At 53.5% G+C, this 15,415-nt stretch overlaps 1 protein-coding gene across 1 annotated transcript in view; it reads left to right on the forward strand.

The window, feature by feature from the left end:
* The window catches only part of LOC132207049 (uncharacterized), a 28,268-nt gene extending 13,137 nt beyond the window's left edge, over window positions 1-15,131 (forward strand). Inside the window, exon 2 of the mRNA XM_059642243.1 lies at window positions 14,513-15,131. Coding sequence (XP_059498226.1) covers window positions 14,513-15,115 — 603 coding nt within the window. The 3' untranslated portion in view covers window positions 15,116-15,131. The remainder of the gene's footprint in view (window positions 1-14,512) is intronic.
* The last annotated feature ends 284 nt before the right edge of the window (window positions 15,132-15,415 follow it).

The raw sequence follows: 15,415 nt of genomic DNA on the forward strand, positions 1-15,415 counted from the left end.
TATACTGCAGTGTCAGGGGGACAGTGCTGAGTGTATACTGCAGTGTCAGGGGGACAGTGCTGAGTGTATACTGCAGTGTCAGGGGGTCAGTGCTGAGGGTATACTGCAGTGTCAGGGGGACAGTGCTGAGTGTATACTGCAGTGTCAGGGGGACAGTGCTGAGTGTATATTGCAGTGTCAGGGGGACAGTGCTGAGGGTATACTGCAGTGTCAGGGGGACAGTGCTGAGTGTATACTGCAGTGTCAGAGGGACAGTGCTGAGTGCATACTGCAGTGTCAGGGGGACAGTGCTGAGTGTATACTGCAGTGTCAGGGGGACAGTGCTGAGGGTATATTGCAGTGTCAGGGGGTCAGTGCTGAGGGTATATTGCAGTGTCAGGGGGTCAGTGCTGAGTGTATACTGCAGTGTCAGGGGGACAGTGCTGAGTGTATACTGCAGTGTCAGGGGGACAGTGCTGAGAGTATACTGCAGTGTCAGGGGTCAGTGCTGAGAGTATACTGCAGTGTCAGGGGGACAGTGCTGAGTGTATACTGCAGTGTCAGTGGGACAGTGCTGAGTGTATACTGCAGTGTCAGGGAGACAGTGCTGAGAGTATACTGCAGTGTCAGGGGGACAGTGCTGAGTGTATACTGCAGTGTCAGGGGGACAGTGCTGAGTGTATACTGTAGTGTCAGGGGGTCAGTGCTGAGTGTATACTGCAGTGTCAGGGGGACAGTGCTGAGTGTATACTGCAGTGTCAGGGGTCAGTGCTGAGGGTATACTGCAGTGTCAGGGGTACAGTGCTGAGTGTATACTGCAGTGTCAGGGGGACAGTGCGGAGGGTGTACTGCAGTGTCAGGGGGACAGTGCTGAGGGTATATTGCAGTGTCAGGGGGTCAGTGCTGAGTGTATACTGCAATGTCAGGGGGTCAGTGCTGAGTGTATACTGCAGTGTCAGGGGGACAGTGCTGAGGGTATACTGCAGTGTCAGGGGGACAGTGCTGAGGGTATACTGCAGTGTCAGGGGGACAGTGCTGAGTGTATACTGCAGTGTCAGGGGGTCAGTGCTGAGTGTATACTGCAGTGTCAGGGGGACAGTGCTGAGGGTATACTGCAGTGTCAGGGGGACAGTGCTGACTGTATACTGCAGTGTCAGGGGGACAGTGCTGAGTGTATACTGCAGTGTCAGGGGGACAGTGCTGAGTGTATACTGCAGTGTCAGGGGGACGGTGCTGAGTGTATACTGCAGTGTCAGGGGTCAGTGCTGAGTGTATACTGCAGTGTCAGGGGGACAGTGCTGAGTGTATACTGCAGTGTCAGGGGGACAGTGCTGAGGGTATAATGCAGTGTCAGGGGACAGTGCTGAGGGTATACTGCAGTGTCAGGGGGACAGTGCTGAGTGTATACTGCAGTGTCAGGGGGACAGTGCTGAGTGTATACTGCAGTGTCAGGGGTCAGTGCTGAGTGTATACTGCAGGGTCAGGGGGACAGTGCTGAGTGTATACTGCAGTGTCAGGGGGACAGTGCTGAGGGTGTACTGCAGTGTCAGGGGGACAGTGCTGAGGGTATATTGCAGTGTCAGGGGGTCAGTGCTGAGTGTATACTGCAGTGTCAGGGGGTCAGTGCTGAGTGTATACTGCAGTGTCAGGGGGACAGTGCTGAGGGTATACTGCAGTGTCAGGGGGACAGTGCTGAGTGTATACTGCAGGGTCAGGGGGACAGTGCTGAGTGTATACTGCAGTGTCAGGGGGTCAGTGCTGAGTGTATACTGCAGTGTCAGGGGGACAGTGCTGAGGGTATACTGCAGTGTCAGGGGGACAGTGCTGAGTGTATACTGCAGTGTCAGGGGGATAGTGCTGAGTGTATACTGCAGTGTCACGGGGAGAGTGCTGAGTGTATACTGCAGTGTCAGGGGGACAGTGCTGAGTGTATACTGCAGTGTCAGGGGTCAGTGCTGAGTGTATACTGCAGTGTCAGGGGGACAGTGCTGAGTGTATACTGCAGTGTCAGGGGGACAGTGCTGAGTGTATACTGCAGTGTCTGGGAGACAGTGCTGAGTGTATACTGCAGTGTCAGGGGGACAGTGCTGAGTGTATACTGCAGTGTCAGGGGGACAGTGCTGAGTGTATACTGCAGTGTCAGGGGGACAGTGCTGAGTGTATACTGCAGTGTCAGGGGGTCAGTGCTGAGTGTATACTGCAGTGTCAGGGGTCAGTGCTGAGTGTATAGGGCAGTGTCAGGGGGACAGTGCTGAGTGTATACTGCAGTGTCAGGGGTCAGTGCTGAGTGTAAACTGCAGTGTCAGGGGTCAGTGCTGAGTGTATACTGCAGGGTCAGGGGGACAGTGCTGAGTGTATACTGCAGTGTCAGGCGGACAGTGCAGAGGGTATACTGCAGTGTCAGGGGGTCAGTGCTGAGTGTATACTGCAGTGTCAGGGGGACGGTGCTGAGTGTATACTGCAGTGTCAGGGGTCAGTGCTGAGTGTATACTGCAGTGTCAGGGGGACAGTGCTGAGTGTATACCGCAGTGTCAGGGGGACAGTGCTGAGTGTATACTGCAGTGTCAGGGGGACAGTGCTGAGGGTATACTGCAGTGTCAGGGGGACAGTGCTGAGTGTATACTGCAGTGTCAGGGGGTCAGTGCTGAGTGTATACTGCAGTGTCAGGGGTCAGTGCTGAGTGTATACTGCAGTGTCAGGGAGACAGTGCTGAGTGTATACTGCAGTGTCAGGAGTCAGTGCTGAGTGTATACTGCAGTGTCAGGGGTCAGTGCTGAGTGTATACTGCAGTGTCAGGGGGTCAGTGCTGAGGGTATACTGCAGTGTCAGGGGGACAGTGCTGAGTGTATACTGCAGTGTCAGGGGTCAGTGCTGAGTGTATACTGCAGTGTCAGGGGTCAGTGCTGAGTGTATACTGCAGTGTCAGGGGGACAGTGCTGAGTGTATACTGCAGTGTCAGGGGGACAGTGCAGAGGGTATACTGCAGTGTCAGGGGGTCAGTGCTGAGGATATACTGCAGTGTCAGGGGGACAGTGCTGAGTGTATACTGCAGTGTCAGTGGGACAGTGCTGAGTGTATACTGCAGTGACAGGGGGACAGTGCTGAGTGTATACTGCAGTGTCAGGGGGTCAGTGCTGAGGGTATACTGCAGTGTCACGGGGACAGTGCTGAGTGTATACTGCAGTGTCAGGGGGACAGTGCTGAGGGTATACTGCAGTGTCAGGGGGACAGTGCTGAGTGTATGCTGCAGTGTCAGGGGGACAGTGCTGAGTGTATACTGCAGTGTCAGGGGTCAGTGCTGAGTGTATACTGCAGTGTCAGGGGGTCAGTGCTGAGGGTATACTGCAGTGTCACGGGGACAGTGCTGAGTGTATACTGCAGTGTCAGGGGGACAGTGCTGAGGGTATACTGCAGTGTCAGGGGGACAGTGCTGAGTGTATGCTGCAGTGTCAGGGGGACAGTGCTGAGTGTATACTGCAGTGTCAGGGGGACAGTGCTGAGTGTATACTGCAGTGTCAGGGGGACAGTGCTGAGTGTATACTGCAGTGTCAGGGGGACAGTGCTGAGTGTATACTGCAGTGTCAGGGGGACAGTGCTGAGTGTATACTGCAGTGTCAGGGGTCAGTGCTGAGTGTATACTGCAGTGTCAGGGGTCAGTGCTGAGTGTATACTGCAGGGTCAGGGGGACAGTGCTGAGTGTATACTGCAGTGTCAGGGGGACAGTGCTGAGGGTGTACTGCAGTGTCAGGGGGACAGTGCAGAGGGTATATTGCAGTGTCAGGGGGTCAGTGCTGAGTGTATACTGCAGTGTCAGGGGGCCAGTGCTGAGTGTATACTGCAGTGTCAGGGGGACAGTGCTGAGGGTATACTGCTGTGTCAGGGGGACAGTGCTGAGTGTATACTGCAGTGTCAGGGGGAAAGTGCTGAGGGTATACTGCAGTGTCAGGGGGACAGTGCTGAGTGTATACTGCAGTGTCAGGGGGATAGTGCTGAGTGTATACTGCAGTGTCACGGGGAGAGTGCTGAGTGTATACTGCAGTGTCAGGGGGACAGTGCTGAGTGTATACTGCAGTGTCAGGGGTCAGAGCTGAGTGTATACTGCAGTGTCAGGGGGACAGTGCTGAGTGTATACTGCAGTGTCAGGGGGACAGTGCTGAGTGTATACTGCAGTGTCTGGGAGACAGTGCTGAGTGTATACTGCAGTGTCAGGGGGACAGTGCTGAGTGTATACTGCAGTGTCAGGGGGACAGTGCTGAGGGTATACTGCAGTGTCAGGGGGACAGTGCTGAGTGTATACTGCAGTGTCAGGGGGTCAGTGCTGAGTGTATACTGCAGTGTCAGGGGTCAGTGCTGAGTGTATAGGGCAGTGTCAGGGGGACAGTGCTGAGTGTATACTGCAGTGTCAGGGGTCAGTGCTGAGTGTAAACTGCAGTGTCAGGGGTCAGTGCTGAGTGTATACTGCAGTGTCAGGGGGACAGTGCTGAGTGTATACTGCAGTGTCAGGCGGACAGTGCAGAGGATATACTGCAGTGTCAGGGGGTCAGTGCTGAGGGAAAACTGCAGTGTCAGGGGGACGGTGCTGAGTGTATACTGCAGTGTCAGGGGTCAGTGCTGAGTGTATACTGCAGTGTCAGGGGGACAGTGCTGAGTGTATACCGCAGTGTCAGGGGGACAGTGCTGAGTGTATACTGCAGTGTCAGGGGGACAGTGCTGAGGGTATACTGCAGTGTCAGGGGGACAGTGCTGAGTGTATACTGCAGTGTCAGGGGGTCAGTGCTGAGTGTATACTGCAGTGTCAGGGGTCAGTGCTGAGTGTATACTGCAGTGTCAGGGGGACAGTGCTGAGTGTATACTGCAGTGTCAGGGGTCAGTGCTGAGTGTATACTGCAGTGTCAGGGGTCAGTGCTGAGTGTATACTGCAGTGTCAGGGGGTCAGTGCTGAGGGTATACTGCAGTGTCAGGGGGACAGTGCTGAGTGTATACTGCAGTGTCAGGGGTCAGTGCTGAGTGTATACTGCAGTGTCAGGGGTCAGTGCTGAGTGTATACTGCAGTGTCAGGGGGACAGTGCTGAGTGTATACTGCAGTGTCAGGGGGACAGTGCAGAGGGTATACTGCAGTGTCAGGGGGTCAGTGCTGAGGATATACTGCAGTGTCAGGGGGACAGTGCTGAGTGTATACTGCAGTGTCAGTGGGACAGTGCTGAGTGTATACTGCAGTGACAGGGGGACAGTGCTGAGTGTATACTGCAGTGTCAGGGGGACAGTGCTGAGGGTATACTGCAGTGTCAGGGGTCAGTGCTGAGTGTATACTGCAGTGTCAGGGGGTCAGTGCTGAGGGTATACTGCAGTGTCACGGGGACAGTGCTGAGTGTATACTGCAGTGTCAGGGGGACAGTGCTGAGGGTATACTGCAGTGTCAGGGGGACAGTGCTGAGTGTATGCTGCAGTGTCAGGGGGACAGTGCTGAGTGTATACTGCAGTGTCAGGGGGACAGTGCTGAGTGTATACTGCAGTGTCAGGGGGACAGTGCTGAGTGTATACTGCAGTGTCAGGGGGACAGTGCTGAGTGTATACTGCAGTGTCAGGGGGACAGTGCTGAGTGTATACTGCAGTGTCAGGGGTCAGTGCTGAGTGTATACTGCAGTGTCAGGGGGACAGTGCTGAGTGTATACTGCAGTGTCAGGGGGACAGTGCTGAGTGTATACTGCAGTGTCAGGGGTCAGTGCTGAGTGTATACTGCAGTGTCAGGGGGACAGTGCTGAGTGTATACTGCAGTGTCAGGGGTCAGTGCTGAGTGTATACTGCAGGGTCAGGGGGACAGTGCTGAGTGTATACTGCAGTGTCAGGGGGACAGTGCTGAGGGTGTACTGCAGTGTCAGGGCGACAGTGCTGAGGGTATATTGCAGTGTCAGGGGGTCAGTGCTGAGTGTATACTGCAGTGTCAGGGGGTCAGTGCTGAGTGTATACTGCAGTGTCAGGGGGACAGTGCTGAGGGTATACTGCAGTGTCAGGGGGACAGTGCTGAGTGTATACTGCAGTGTCAGGGGGACAGTGCTGAGTGTATACTGCAGTGTCAGGGGGTCAGTGCTGAGTGTATACTGCAGTGTCAGGGGTCAGTGCTGAGTGTATACTGCAGTGTCAGGTGTCAGTGCTGAGTGTATACTGCAGTGTCAGGGGGACCGTGCTGAGTGTATACTGCAGTGTCAGGGGGACAGTGCAGAGGGTATACTGCAGTGTCAGGGGGTCAGTGCTGAGGATATACTGCAGTGTCAGGGGGACAGTGCTGAGTGTATACTGCAGTGTCAGTGGGACAGTGCTGAGTGTATACTGCAGTGTCAGGGGGACAGTGCTGAGTGTATACTGCAGTGTCAGTGGGACAGTGCTGAGGGTATACTGCAGTGTCAGGGGTCAGTGCTGAGTGTATACTGCAGTGTCAGGGGGTCAGTGCTGAGTGTATACTGCAGTGTCACGGGGACTGTGCTGAGTGTATACTGCAGTGTCAGGGGGACAGTGCTGAGGGTATACTGCAGTGTCAGGGGGACAGTGCTGAGTGTATACTGCAGTGTCAGGGGGACAGTGCTGAGTGTATACTGCAGTGTCAGGGGGACAGTGCTGAGTGTATACTGCAGTGTCAGGGGGACAGTGCTGAGGGTATACTGCAGTGTCAGGGGGACAGTGCTGAGTGTATACTGCAGTGTCAGGGGGACAGTGCTGAGTGTATACTGCAGTGTCAGGGGGACAGTGCTGAGGGTATACTGCAGTGTCAGGGGGACAGTGCTGAGTGTATACTGCAGTGTCAGGGGGACAGTGCTGAGTGTATACTGCAGTGTCAGGGGTCAGTGCTGAGTGTATACTGCAGTGTCAGGGGGACAGTGCTGAGTGTATACTGCAGTGTCAGGGGGACAGTGCTGAGTGTATACTGCAGTGTCAGGGGTCAGTGCTGAGTGTATACTGCAGTGTCAGGGGGACAGTGCTGAGTGTATACTGCAGTGTCAGGGGTCAGTGCTGAGTGTCTACTGCAGGGTCAGGGGGACAGTGCTGAGTGTATACTGTAGTGTCAGGGGGACAGTGCTGAGGGTGTACTGCAGTGTCAGGGGGACAGTGCTGAGGGTATATTGCAGTGTCAGGGGGTCAGTGCTGAGTGTATACTGCAGTGTCAGGGGGTCAGTGCTGGGTGTATACTGCAGTGTCAGGGGGACAGTGCTGAGGGTATACTGCAGTTTCAGGGGGACAGTGCTGAGTGTATACTGCAGTGTCAGGGGGACAGTGCTGAGTGTATACTGCAGTGTCAGGGGGTCAGTGCTGAGTGTATACTGCAGTGTCAGGGGGACAGTGCTGAGGGTATACTGCAGTGTCAGGGGGACAGTGCTGAGTGTATACTGCAGTGTCAGGGGGATAGTGCTGAGTGTATACTGCAGTGTCACGGGGACAGTGCTGAGTGTATACTGCAGTGTCAGGGGGACAGTGCTGAGTGTATACTGCAGTGTCAGGGGTCAGTGCTGAGTGTATACTGCAGTGTCAGGGGGACAGTGCTGAGTGTATACTGCAGTGTCAGGGGGACAGTGCTGAGTGTATACTGCAGTGTCTGGGAGACAGTGCTGAGTGTATACTGCAGTGTCAGGGGGACAGTGCTGAGTGTATACTGCAGTGTCAGGGGGACAGTGCTGAGGGTATACTGCAGTGTCAGGGGGACAGTGCTGAGCGTATACTGCAGTGTCAGGGGGTCAGTGCTGAGTGCATACTGCAGTGTCAGGGGTCAGTGCTGAGTGTATAGGGCAGTGTCAGGGGGACAGTGCTGAGTGTATACTGCAGTGTCAGGGGTCAGTGCTGAGTGTAAACTGCAGTGTCAGGGGTCAGTGCTGAGTGTATACTGCAGTGTCAGGGGATCAGTGCTGAGGGTATACTGCAGTGTCAGGGGGACAGTGCTGAGTGTATACTGCAGTGTCAGGGGTCAGTGCTGAGTGTATACTGCAGTGTCAGGGGTCAGTGCTGAGTGTATACTGCAGTGTCAGGGGGACAGTGCTGAGTGTATACTGCAGTGTCAGGGGTCAGTGCTGAGTGTATACTGCAGTGTCAGGCGGACAGTGCAGAGGGTATACTGCAGTGTCAGGGGGTCAGTGCTGAGGGTATACTGCAGTGTCAGGGGGACGGTGCTGAGTGTATACTGCAGTGTCAGGGGTCAGTGCTGAGTGTATACTGCAGTGTCAGGGGGACAGTGCTGAGTGTATACCGCAGTGTCAGGGGGACAGTGCTGAGTGTATACTGCAGTGTCAGGGGGACAGTGCTGAGTGTATACTGCAGTGTCAGGGGGACAGTGCTGAGGGTATACTGCAGTGTCAGGGGGACAGTGCTGAGTGTATACTGCAGTGTCAGGGGGTCAGTGCTGAGTGTATACTGCAGTGTCAGGGGTCAGTGCTGAGTGTATACTGCAGTGTCAGGGGGACAGTGCTGAGTGTATACTGCAGTGTCAGGGGTCAGTGCTGTGTGTATACTGCAGTGTCAGGGGTCAGTGCTGAGTGTATACTGCAGTGTCAGGGGGTCAGTGCTGAGGGTATACTGCAGTGTCAGGGGGACAGTGCTGTGTGTATACTGCAGTGTCAGGGGTCAGTGCTGAGTGTATACTGCAGTGTCAGGGGTCAGTGCTGAGTGTATACTGCAGTGTCAGGGGGACAGTGCTGAGTGTATACTGCAGTGTCAGGGGGACAGTGCAGAGGGTATACTGCAGTGTCAGGGGGTCAGTGCTGAGGATATACTGCAGTGTCAGGGGGACAGTGCTGAGTGTATACTGCAGTGTCAGTGGGACAGTGCTGAGTGTATACTGCAGTGACAGGGGGACAGTGCTGAGTGTATACTGCAGTGTCAGGGGGACAGTGCTGAGGGTATACTGCAGTGTCAGGGGTCAGTGCTGAGTGTATACTGCAGTGTCAGGGGGTCAGTGCTGAGGGTATACTGCAGTGTCACGGGGACAGTGCTGAGTGTATACTGCAGTGTCAGGGGGACAGTGCTGAGGGTATACTGCAGTGTCAGGGGGACAGTGCTGAGTGTATGCTGCAGTGTCAGGGGGACAGTGCTGAGTGTATACTGCAGTGTCAGGGGGACAGTGCTGAGTGTATACTGCAGTGTCGGGGGACAGTGCTGAGTGTATACTGCAGTGTCAGGGGGACAGTGCTGAGTGTATACTGCAGTGTCAGGGGGACAGTGCTGAGTGTATACTGCAGTGTCAGGGGTCAGTGCTGAGTGTATACTGCAGTGTCAGGGGGACAGTGCTGAGTGTATACTGCAGTGTCAGGCGGTCTTTGCTGAGTGTATACTGCAGTGTCAGGGGTCAGTGCTGAGTGTATCCTGCAGTGTCAGGGGGACAGTGCTGAGTGTATACTGCAGTGTCAGGGGTCAGTGCTGAGTGTATACTGCAGGGTCAGGGGGACAGTGCTGAGTGTATACTGCAGTGTCAGGGGGACAGTGTGAGGGTGTACTGCAGTGTCAGGGGGACAGTGCTGAGGGTATATTGCAGTGTCAGGGGGTCAGTGCTGAGTGTATACTGCAGTGTCAGGGGGTCAGTGCTGAGTGTATACTGCAGTGTCAGGGGGACAGTGCTGAGGGTATACTGCAGTGTCAGGGGGACAGTGCTGAGTGTATACTGCAGTGTCAGGGGGACAGTGCTGAGTGTATACTGCAGTGTCAGGGGGTCAGTGCTGAGTGTATACTGCAGTGTCAGGGGGACAGTGCTGAGGGTATACTGCAGTGTCAGGGGGACAGTGCTGAGTGTATACTGCAGTGTCAGGGGGACAGTGCTGAGTGTATACTGCAGTGTCAGGGGGACAGTGCTGAGTGTATACTGCAGTGTCAGGGGGACAGTGCTGAGTGTATACTGCAGTGTCAGGGGTCAGTGCTGAGTGTATACTGCAGTGTCAGGGGGACAGTGCTGAGTGTATACTGCAGTGTCAGGGGGACAGTGCTGAGTGTATACTGCAGTGTCAGGGGGACAGTGCTGAGTGTATACTGCAGTGTCAGGGGTCAGTGCTGAGTGTATAGGGCAGTGTCAGGGGGACAGTGCTGAGTGTATACTGCAGTGTCAGGGGTCAGTGCTGAGTGTATACTGCAGTGTCAGAGGTCAGTGCTGAGTGTATACTGCAGTGTCAGGGGGTCAGTGCTGAGGGTATACTGCAGTGTCAGGGGGACAGTGCTGAGTGTATACTGCAGTGTCAGGGGTCAGTGCTGAGTGTATACTGCAGTGTCAGGGGTCAGTGCTGAGTGTATACTGCAGTGTCAGGGGGACAGTGCTGAGTGTATACTGCAGTGTCTGGGGGACAGTGCAGAGGGTATACTGCAGTGTCAGGGGGTCAGTGCTGAGGGTATACTGCAGTGTCAGGGGGACAGTGCTGAGTGTATGCTGCAGTGTCAGGGGGACAGTGCTGAGGGTGTACTGCAGTGTCAGGGGGACAGTGCTGAGGGTATACTGCAGTGTCAGGGGGACAGTGCTGAGTGTATACTGCAGTGTCAGGGGGACAGTGCTGAGTGTATACTGCAGTGTCAGGGGGACAGTGCTGAGGGTATACTGCAGTGTCAGGGGGACAGTGCTGAGTGTATACTGCAGTGTCAGGGGGACAGTGCTGAGTGTATACTGCAGTGTCAGGGGGACAGTGCTGAGGGTGTACTGCAGTGTCTGGGGGACAGTGCTGAGGGTATACTGCAGTGTCAGGGGGACAGTGCTGAGGGTATACTGCAGTGTCAGGGGGACAGCGCTGAGTGTATACTGCAGTGTCAGGGGGTCAGTGCTGAGTGTACACTGCAGTGTCAGGGGGACAGTGCTGAGTGTATACTGCAGTGTCAGGGGGTCAGTGCTGAGTGTATACTGCAGTGTCAGGGGGACAGTGCAGAGGGTATACTGCAGTGTCAGGGGGACAGTGCTGAGTGTATACTGCAGTGTCAGGGGGACAGTGCTGAGTGTATACTGCAGTGTCAGGGGGACAGTGCAGAGGGTATACTGCAGTGGCAGGGGGTCAGTGCAGAGGGTTTCCTGCAGTGTCAGGGGGACAGTGCTGAGTGTATACTGCAGTGTCAGGGGGACAGTGCTGAGTGTATACTGCAGTGTCAGGGGGTCAGTGCTGAGGGAAAACTGCAGTGTCATGGGGACAGTGCTGAGTGTATACTGCAGTGTCAGGGGGACAGTGCTGAGTGTATACTGCAGTGTCAGGGGGTCAGTGCTGAGTGTATACTGCAGTGTCAGTGGGACAGTGCTGAGGGTATACTGCAGTGTCAGGGGGACAGTGCTGAGTGTATACTGCAGTGTCAGGGGGACAGTGCTGAGGGTATACTGCAGTGTCAGGGGGACAGTGCTGAGTGTATACTGCACTGTCAGGGGGACAGTGCTGAGTGTATACTGCAGTGTCAGGGGGACAGTGCTGAGTGTATACTGCAGTGTCAGGGGGTCAGTGCTGAGTGTATACTGCAGTGTCAGGGGGACAGTGCTGAGTGTATACTGCAGTGTCAGTGGGACAGTGCTGAGTGTATCCTGCAGTGTCAGGGGGACAGCGCTGAGGGTATACTGCAGTGTCAGGGGGACAGTGCTGAGTGTATACTGCAGTGTCAGGGGGACAGTGCTGAGGGTATACTGCAGTGTCAGGGGGACAGTGCTGAGTGTATACTGCAGTGTCAGTGGGACAGTGCTGAGTGTATACTGCAGTGTCAGGGGGACAGTGCTGAGGGTGTACTGCAGTGTCAGGGGGACAGTGCTGAGGGTATACTGCAGTGTCAGGGGGACAGTGCTGAGTGTATACTGCAGTGTCAGGGGGTCAGTGCTGAGTGTATACTGCAGTGTCAGGGGGACAGTTCTGAGTGTATACTGCAGTGTCAGGGGGACAGTGCTGAGTGTATACTGCAGTGTCAGGGGGACCGCGCTGAGGGTATACTGCAGTGTCAGGGGGACAGTGCTGAGTGTATACTGCAGTGTCAGGGGGACAGTGCTGAGTGTATACTGCAGTGTCAGGGGGACAGTGCTGAGTGTATACTGCAGTGTCAGTGGGACAGTGCTGAGTATATACTGCAGTGTCAGGGGGACAGTGCTGAGGGTGTACTGCAGTGTCAGGGGGACAGTGCTGAGGGTATACTGCAGTGTCAGGGGGACAGTGCAGAGGGTATACTGCAGTGTCAGGGGGACAGTGCTGAGTGTATACTGCAGTGTCAGGGGGACAGTGCTGAGTGTATACTGCAGTCTCAGGGGGACAGTGCTGAGTGTATACTGCAGTGTCAGGGGGACAGTGCTGAGGGTATACTGCAGTGTCAGGGGGTCAGTGCTGAGTGTATACTGCAGTGTCAGGGGGACTTTGCTGAGTGTATACTGCAGTGTCAGGGGGACAGTGCTGAGGGTGTACTGCAGTGTCAGGGGGACAGTGCTGAGTGTATACTGCAGTGTCAGGGGGTCAGTGCTGAGAGTATACTGCAGTGTCAGGGGGACAGTGCTGAGTGTATACTGCAGTGTCAGGGGGACAGTGCTGAGTGTATACTGCAGTGTCAGGGGGACAGTGCTGAGGGTATACTGCAGTGTCAGGGGGTCAGTGCTGAGTGTATACTGCAGTGTCAGGGGGACAGTGCTGAGTGTATACTGCAGTGTCAGGGGGACAGTGCTGAGTGTATACTGCAGTGTCAGGGGGACAGTGCTGAGTGTATACTGCAGTGTCAGGGGGACAGTGCTGAGGGTGTACTGCAGTGTCTGGGGGACAGTGCTGAGGGTATACTGCAGTGTCAGGGGGACAGTGCTGAGGGTATACTGCAGTGTCAGGGGGACAGCGCTGAGTGTACACTGCAGTGTCAGGGGGTCAGTGCTGAGTGTACACTGCAGTGTCAGGGGGACAGTGCTGAGTGTATACTGCAGTGTCAGGGGGTCAGTGCTGAGTGTATACTGCAGTGTCAGGGGGACAGTGCTGAGGGTATACTGCAGTGTCAGGGGGTCAGTGCTGAGTGTACACTGCAGTGTCAGGGGGACAGTGCTGAGTGTATCCTGCAGTGTCAGGGGGACAGTGCTGAGTGTATACTGCAGTGTCAGGGGGACAGTGCTGAGAGTATACTGCAGTGTCAGGGGGACAGTGCTGACGGTATACTGCAGTGTCAGGGGGACAGTGCTGAGTGTATACTGCAGTGTCAGGGGGTCAGTGCTGAGTGTATACTGCAGTGTCAGGGGGACAGTGCTGAGGGTATACTGCAGTGTCAGGGGGTCAGTGCTGAGTGTACACTGCAGTGTCAGGGGGACAGTGCTGAGCGTATACTGCAGTGTCAGGGGGACAGTGCTGAGTGTATACTGCAGTGTCAGGGGGACAGTGCTGAGAGTATACTGCAGTGTCAGGGGGACAGTGCTGACGGTATAGTGCAGTGTCAGGGGGACAGTGCTGAGGGTATACTGCAGCTGGTGGGCAATGCAGAGGGTATTCTGCAGTCAGTGGGCATTACTGACGGCACACTGCGGTGTCTGAGGGCTGTACTGACGGAGTATTGAGGAAATGCTACGCTAGCCCTGTGCTCTAGTCAGGGAATACTACCCTGTCTGAGCAGATATGTTGAGGGAGTGCTGCAGATTCTGAGCTGTTAATTGGCAGCGTAAAAATATTGAGTGAAATGAATCTGACAAGTTCTTAGATCTGAAGAAGCATGACTGGACTTGATACATTAACTCTGTTTCTCTCTCCACAGATGCTGTCAGACCTGCTGAGTTTTGTCAGCAATTTCTGTCTTTGTTCTGAGAATAACTGTATCTGTTAACAGGGTTATATTTTAGTGGGAAGCTGCAGGATGTTTGAACTATGTTTGGGATGGGTGACATTATTCGGTTGGGAGTTGGGGACACAACTGGAGAACGGCTCTCAATGTGGGGGAATAGACGCTAATGCAATGATGTACAGGATGCTTGCACATTCTACACTGAATCATTGGCTGTTCCACCTCAGAAATCGCCTCTTCAGTTCTGGATGATTGTGTGTCTCTGATGAGACACCTATTCTCAGCTCATTGTCCAGCTCACCTCCCCAAACCCTTTCATATTTCTCTTCTTCAAACAACCGCATCATTTAATTTTCTTAGGAATTTATGGTTGATGCTTCAATAATGATCAGTGACAGTGAGTTCCACATTCCAGTCACTGTACAAGATTTTGCTGACTCCCTAAATCTATCTGATGATTTTAAATGTGGCTGCACGTCACAGGTCAGGAGGGACAGTCCATCACTATTTGTAGCATCATAATTATTTGCAATCATAAAGGCTGCTCCTTAATCTTCTTAGCTGTAATGAGAAAAGCTTATAATTTATCAAAGGTCTCTTCATAACAGTAATCACAATAACATCACCATGAATTTACACCACCCGCTTTCATATTCCCTTACACTCTCCTGACAATGAGATGTCCAATTGGCACAATTCTCTCTTTGCAGCTTAGTCGAGGTCTTGTACAAATCAAACTCTGCTTGTTTTTGCTTTTGAGATCTGAATCCAGTCGCAAATCTAAGAATTTCATTTGATTTTTCTCTCGCTGTTTGGCTTGCAGGCTGAGATGAGGATGAAGGAGGTTGGTCCATCCCACCCTTCTGCAAATCTGACCAGTCTCAGGGTGGGGTCCCACAGTCAGCGTTCGTGGCTGAAGCCCATGAAGGGAGTTTTGGCAGCAATGGCAGAAGAAAGTGCAACATGTGCCGGCAGACAGAGAAATAAATTCCTTCCAGAAGAGTCAGAGATAACACAATGTGGAGCTGGAGGAACACAGCAGGCCAGGCAGCATCGGAGGAGCAGGAAGGCTGACATTTGGGTTGGGACCCTTCTTCAGGCAATGCCTTGTGTTTGTTTTACTTTTGAGATTGATAGGTTCCTAGATTTGAACAATATGAAGAGACTGCAGGATAATGGTGCTGAGGTAGAGACCCATTTGAAGCGTGAGACAGGTTTGATGAGCCAAATGGATCGTTTCCTATTTCCTATAGTTTCTCTTTCTTTAAGCACCCACGAGGAAGGAAATGAGAACTGGCTCATATATTCTGTCCCCTGGTTGTACAGCCTTATTTTCTCCCTGGAATTGAGAGGCTGCTGTAACCAACTGAAGTGGATAGCAGTGTCCTCAGGCAGATCATTACTATTATCGCTACGATCCTGTTAGAGACAATTTATGTTCAAGGAAGGAATTTGAACATCCAGCAATTAACTGGCAGAACTATGTCATAAGATTTCATGCTTTTAATTAAAATAAAACTTTATTTTATATTTAAAAGAATTAAGCAAAGTAAGCACTATTAACTTAACACTATAGCTTACATGAACTTATACTCAAACTCCATTTCACTTTCCACTTCCCTGAAGTGTTCCTTTATCTTACAAAATCCTGAAGGATCATTCACTCTTCCTTGGACCAAGCTAAAGACACAGCTTCTGGAAGGTCCTTTGGTCTCTCCATAGTCAT

This window comes from Stegostoma tigrinum, chromosome 2 (genome assembly GCF_030684315.1).
Source record: "Stegostoma tigrinum isolate sSteTig4 chromosome 2, sSteTig4.hap1, whole genome shotgun sequence".
Taxonomy (NCBI): domain Eukaryota; kingdom Metazoa; phylum Chordata; class Chondrichthyes; order Orectolobiformes; family Stegostomatidae; genus Stegostoma; species Stegostoma tigrinum.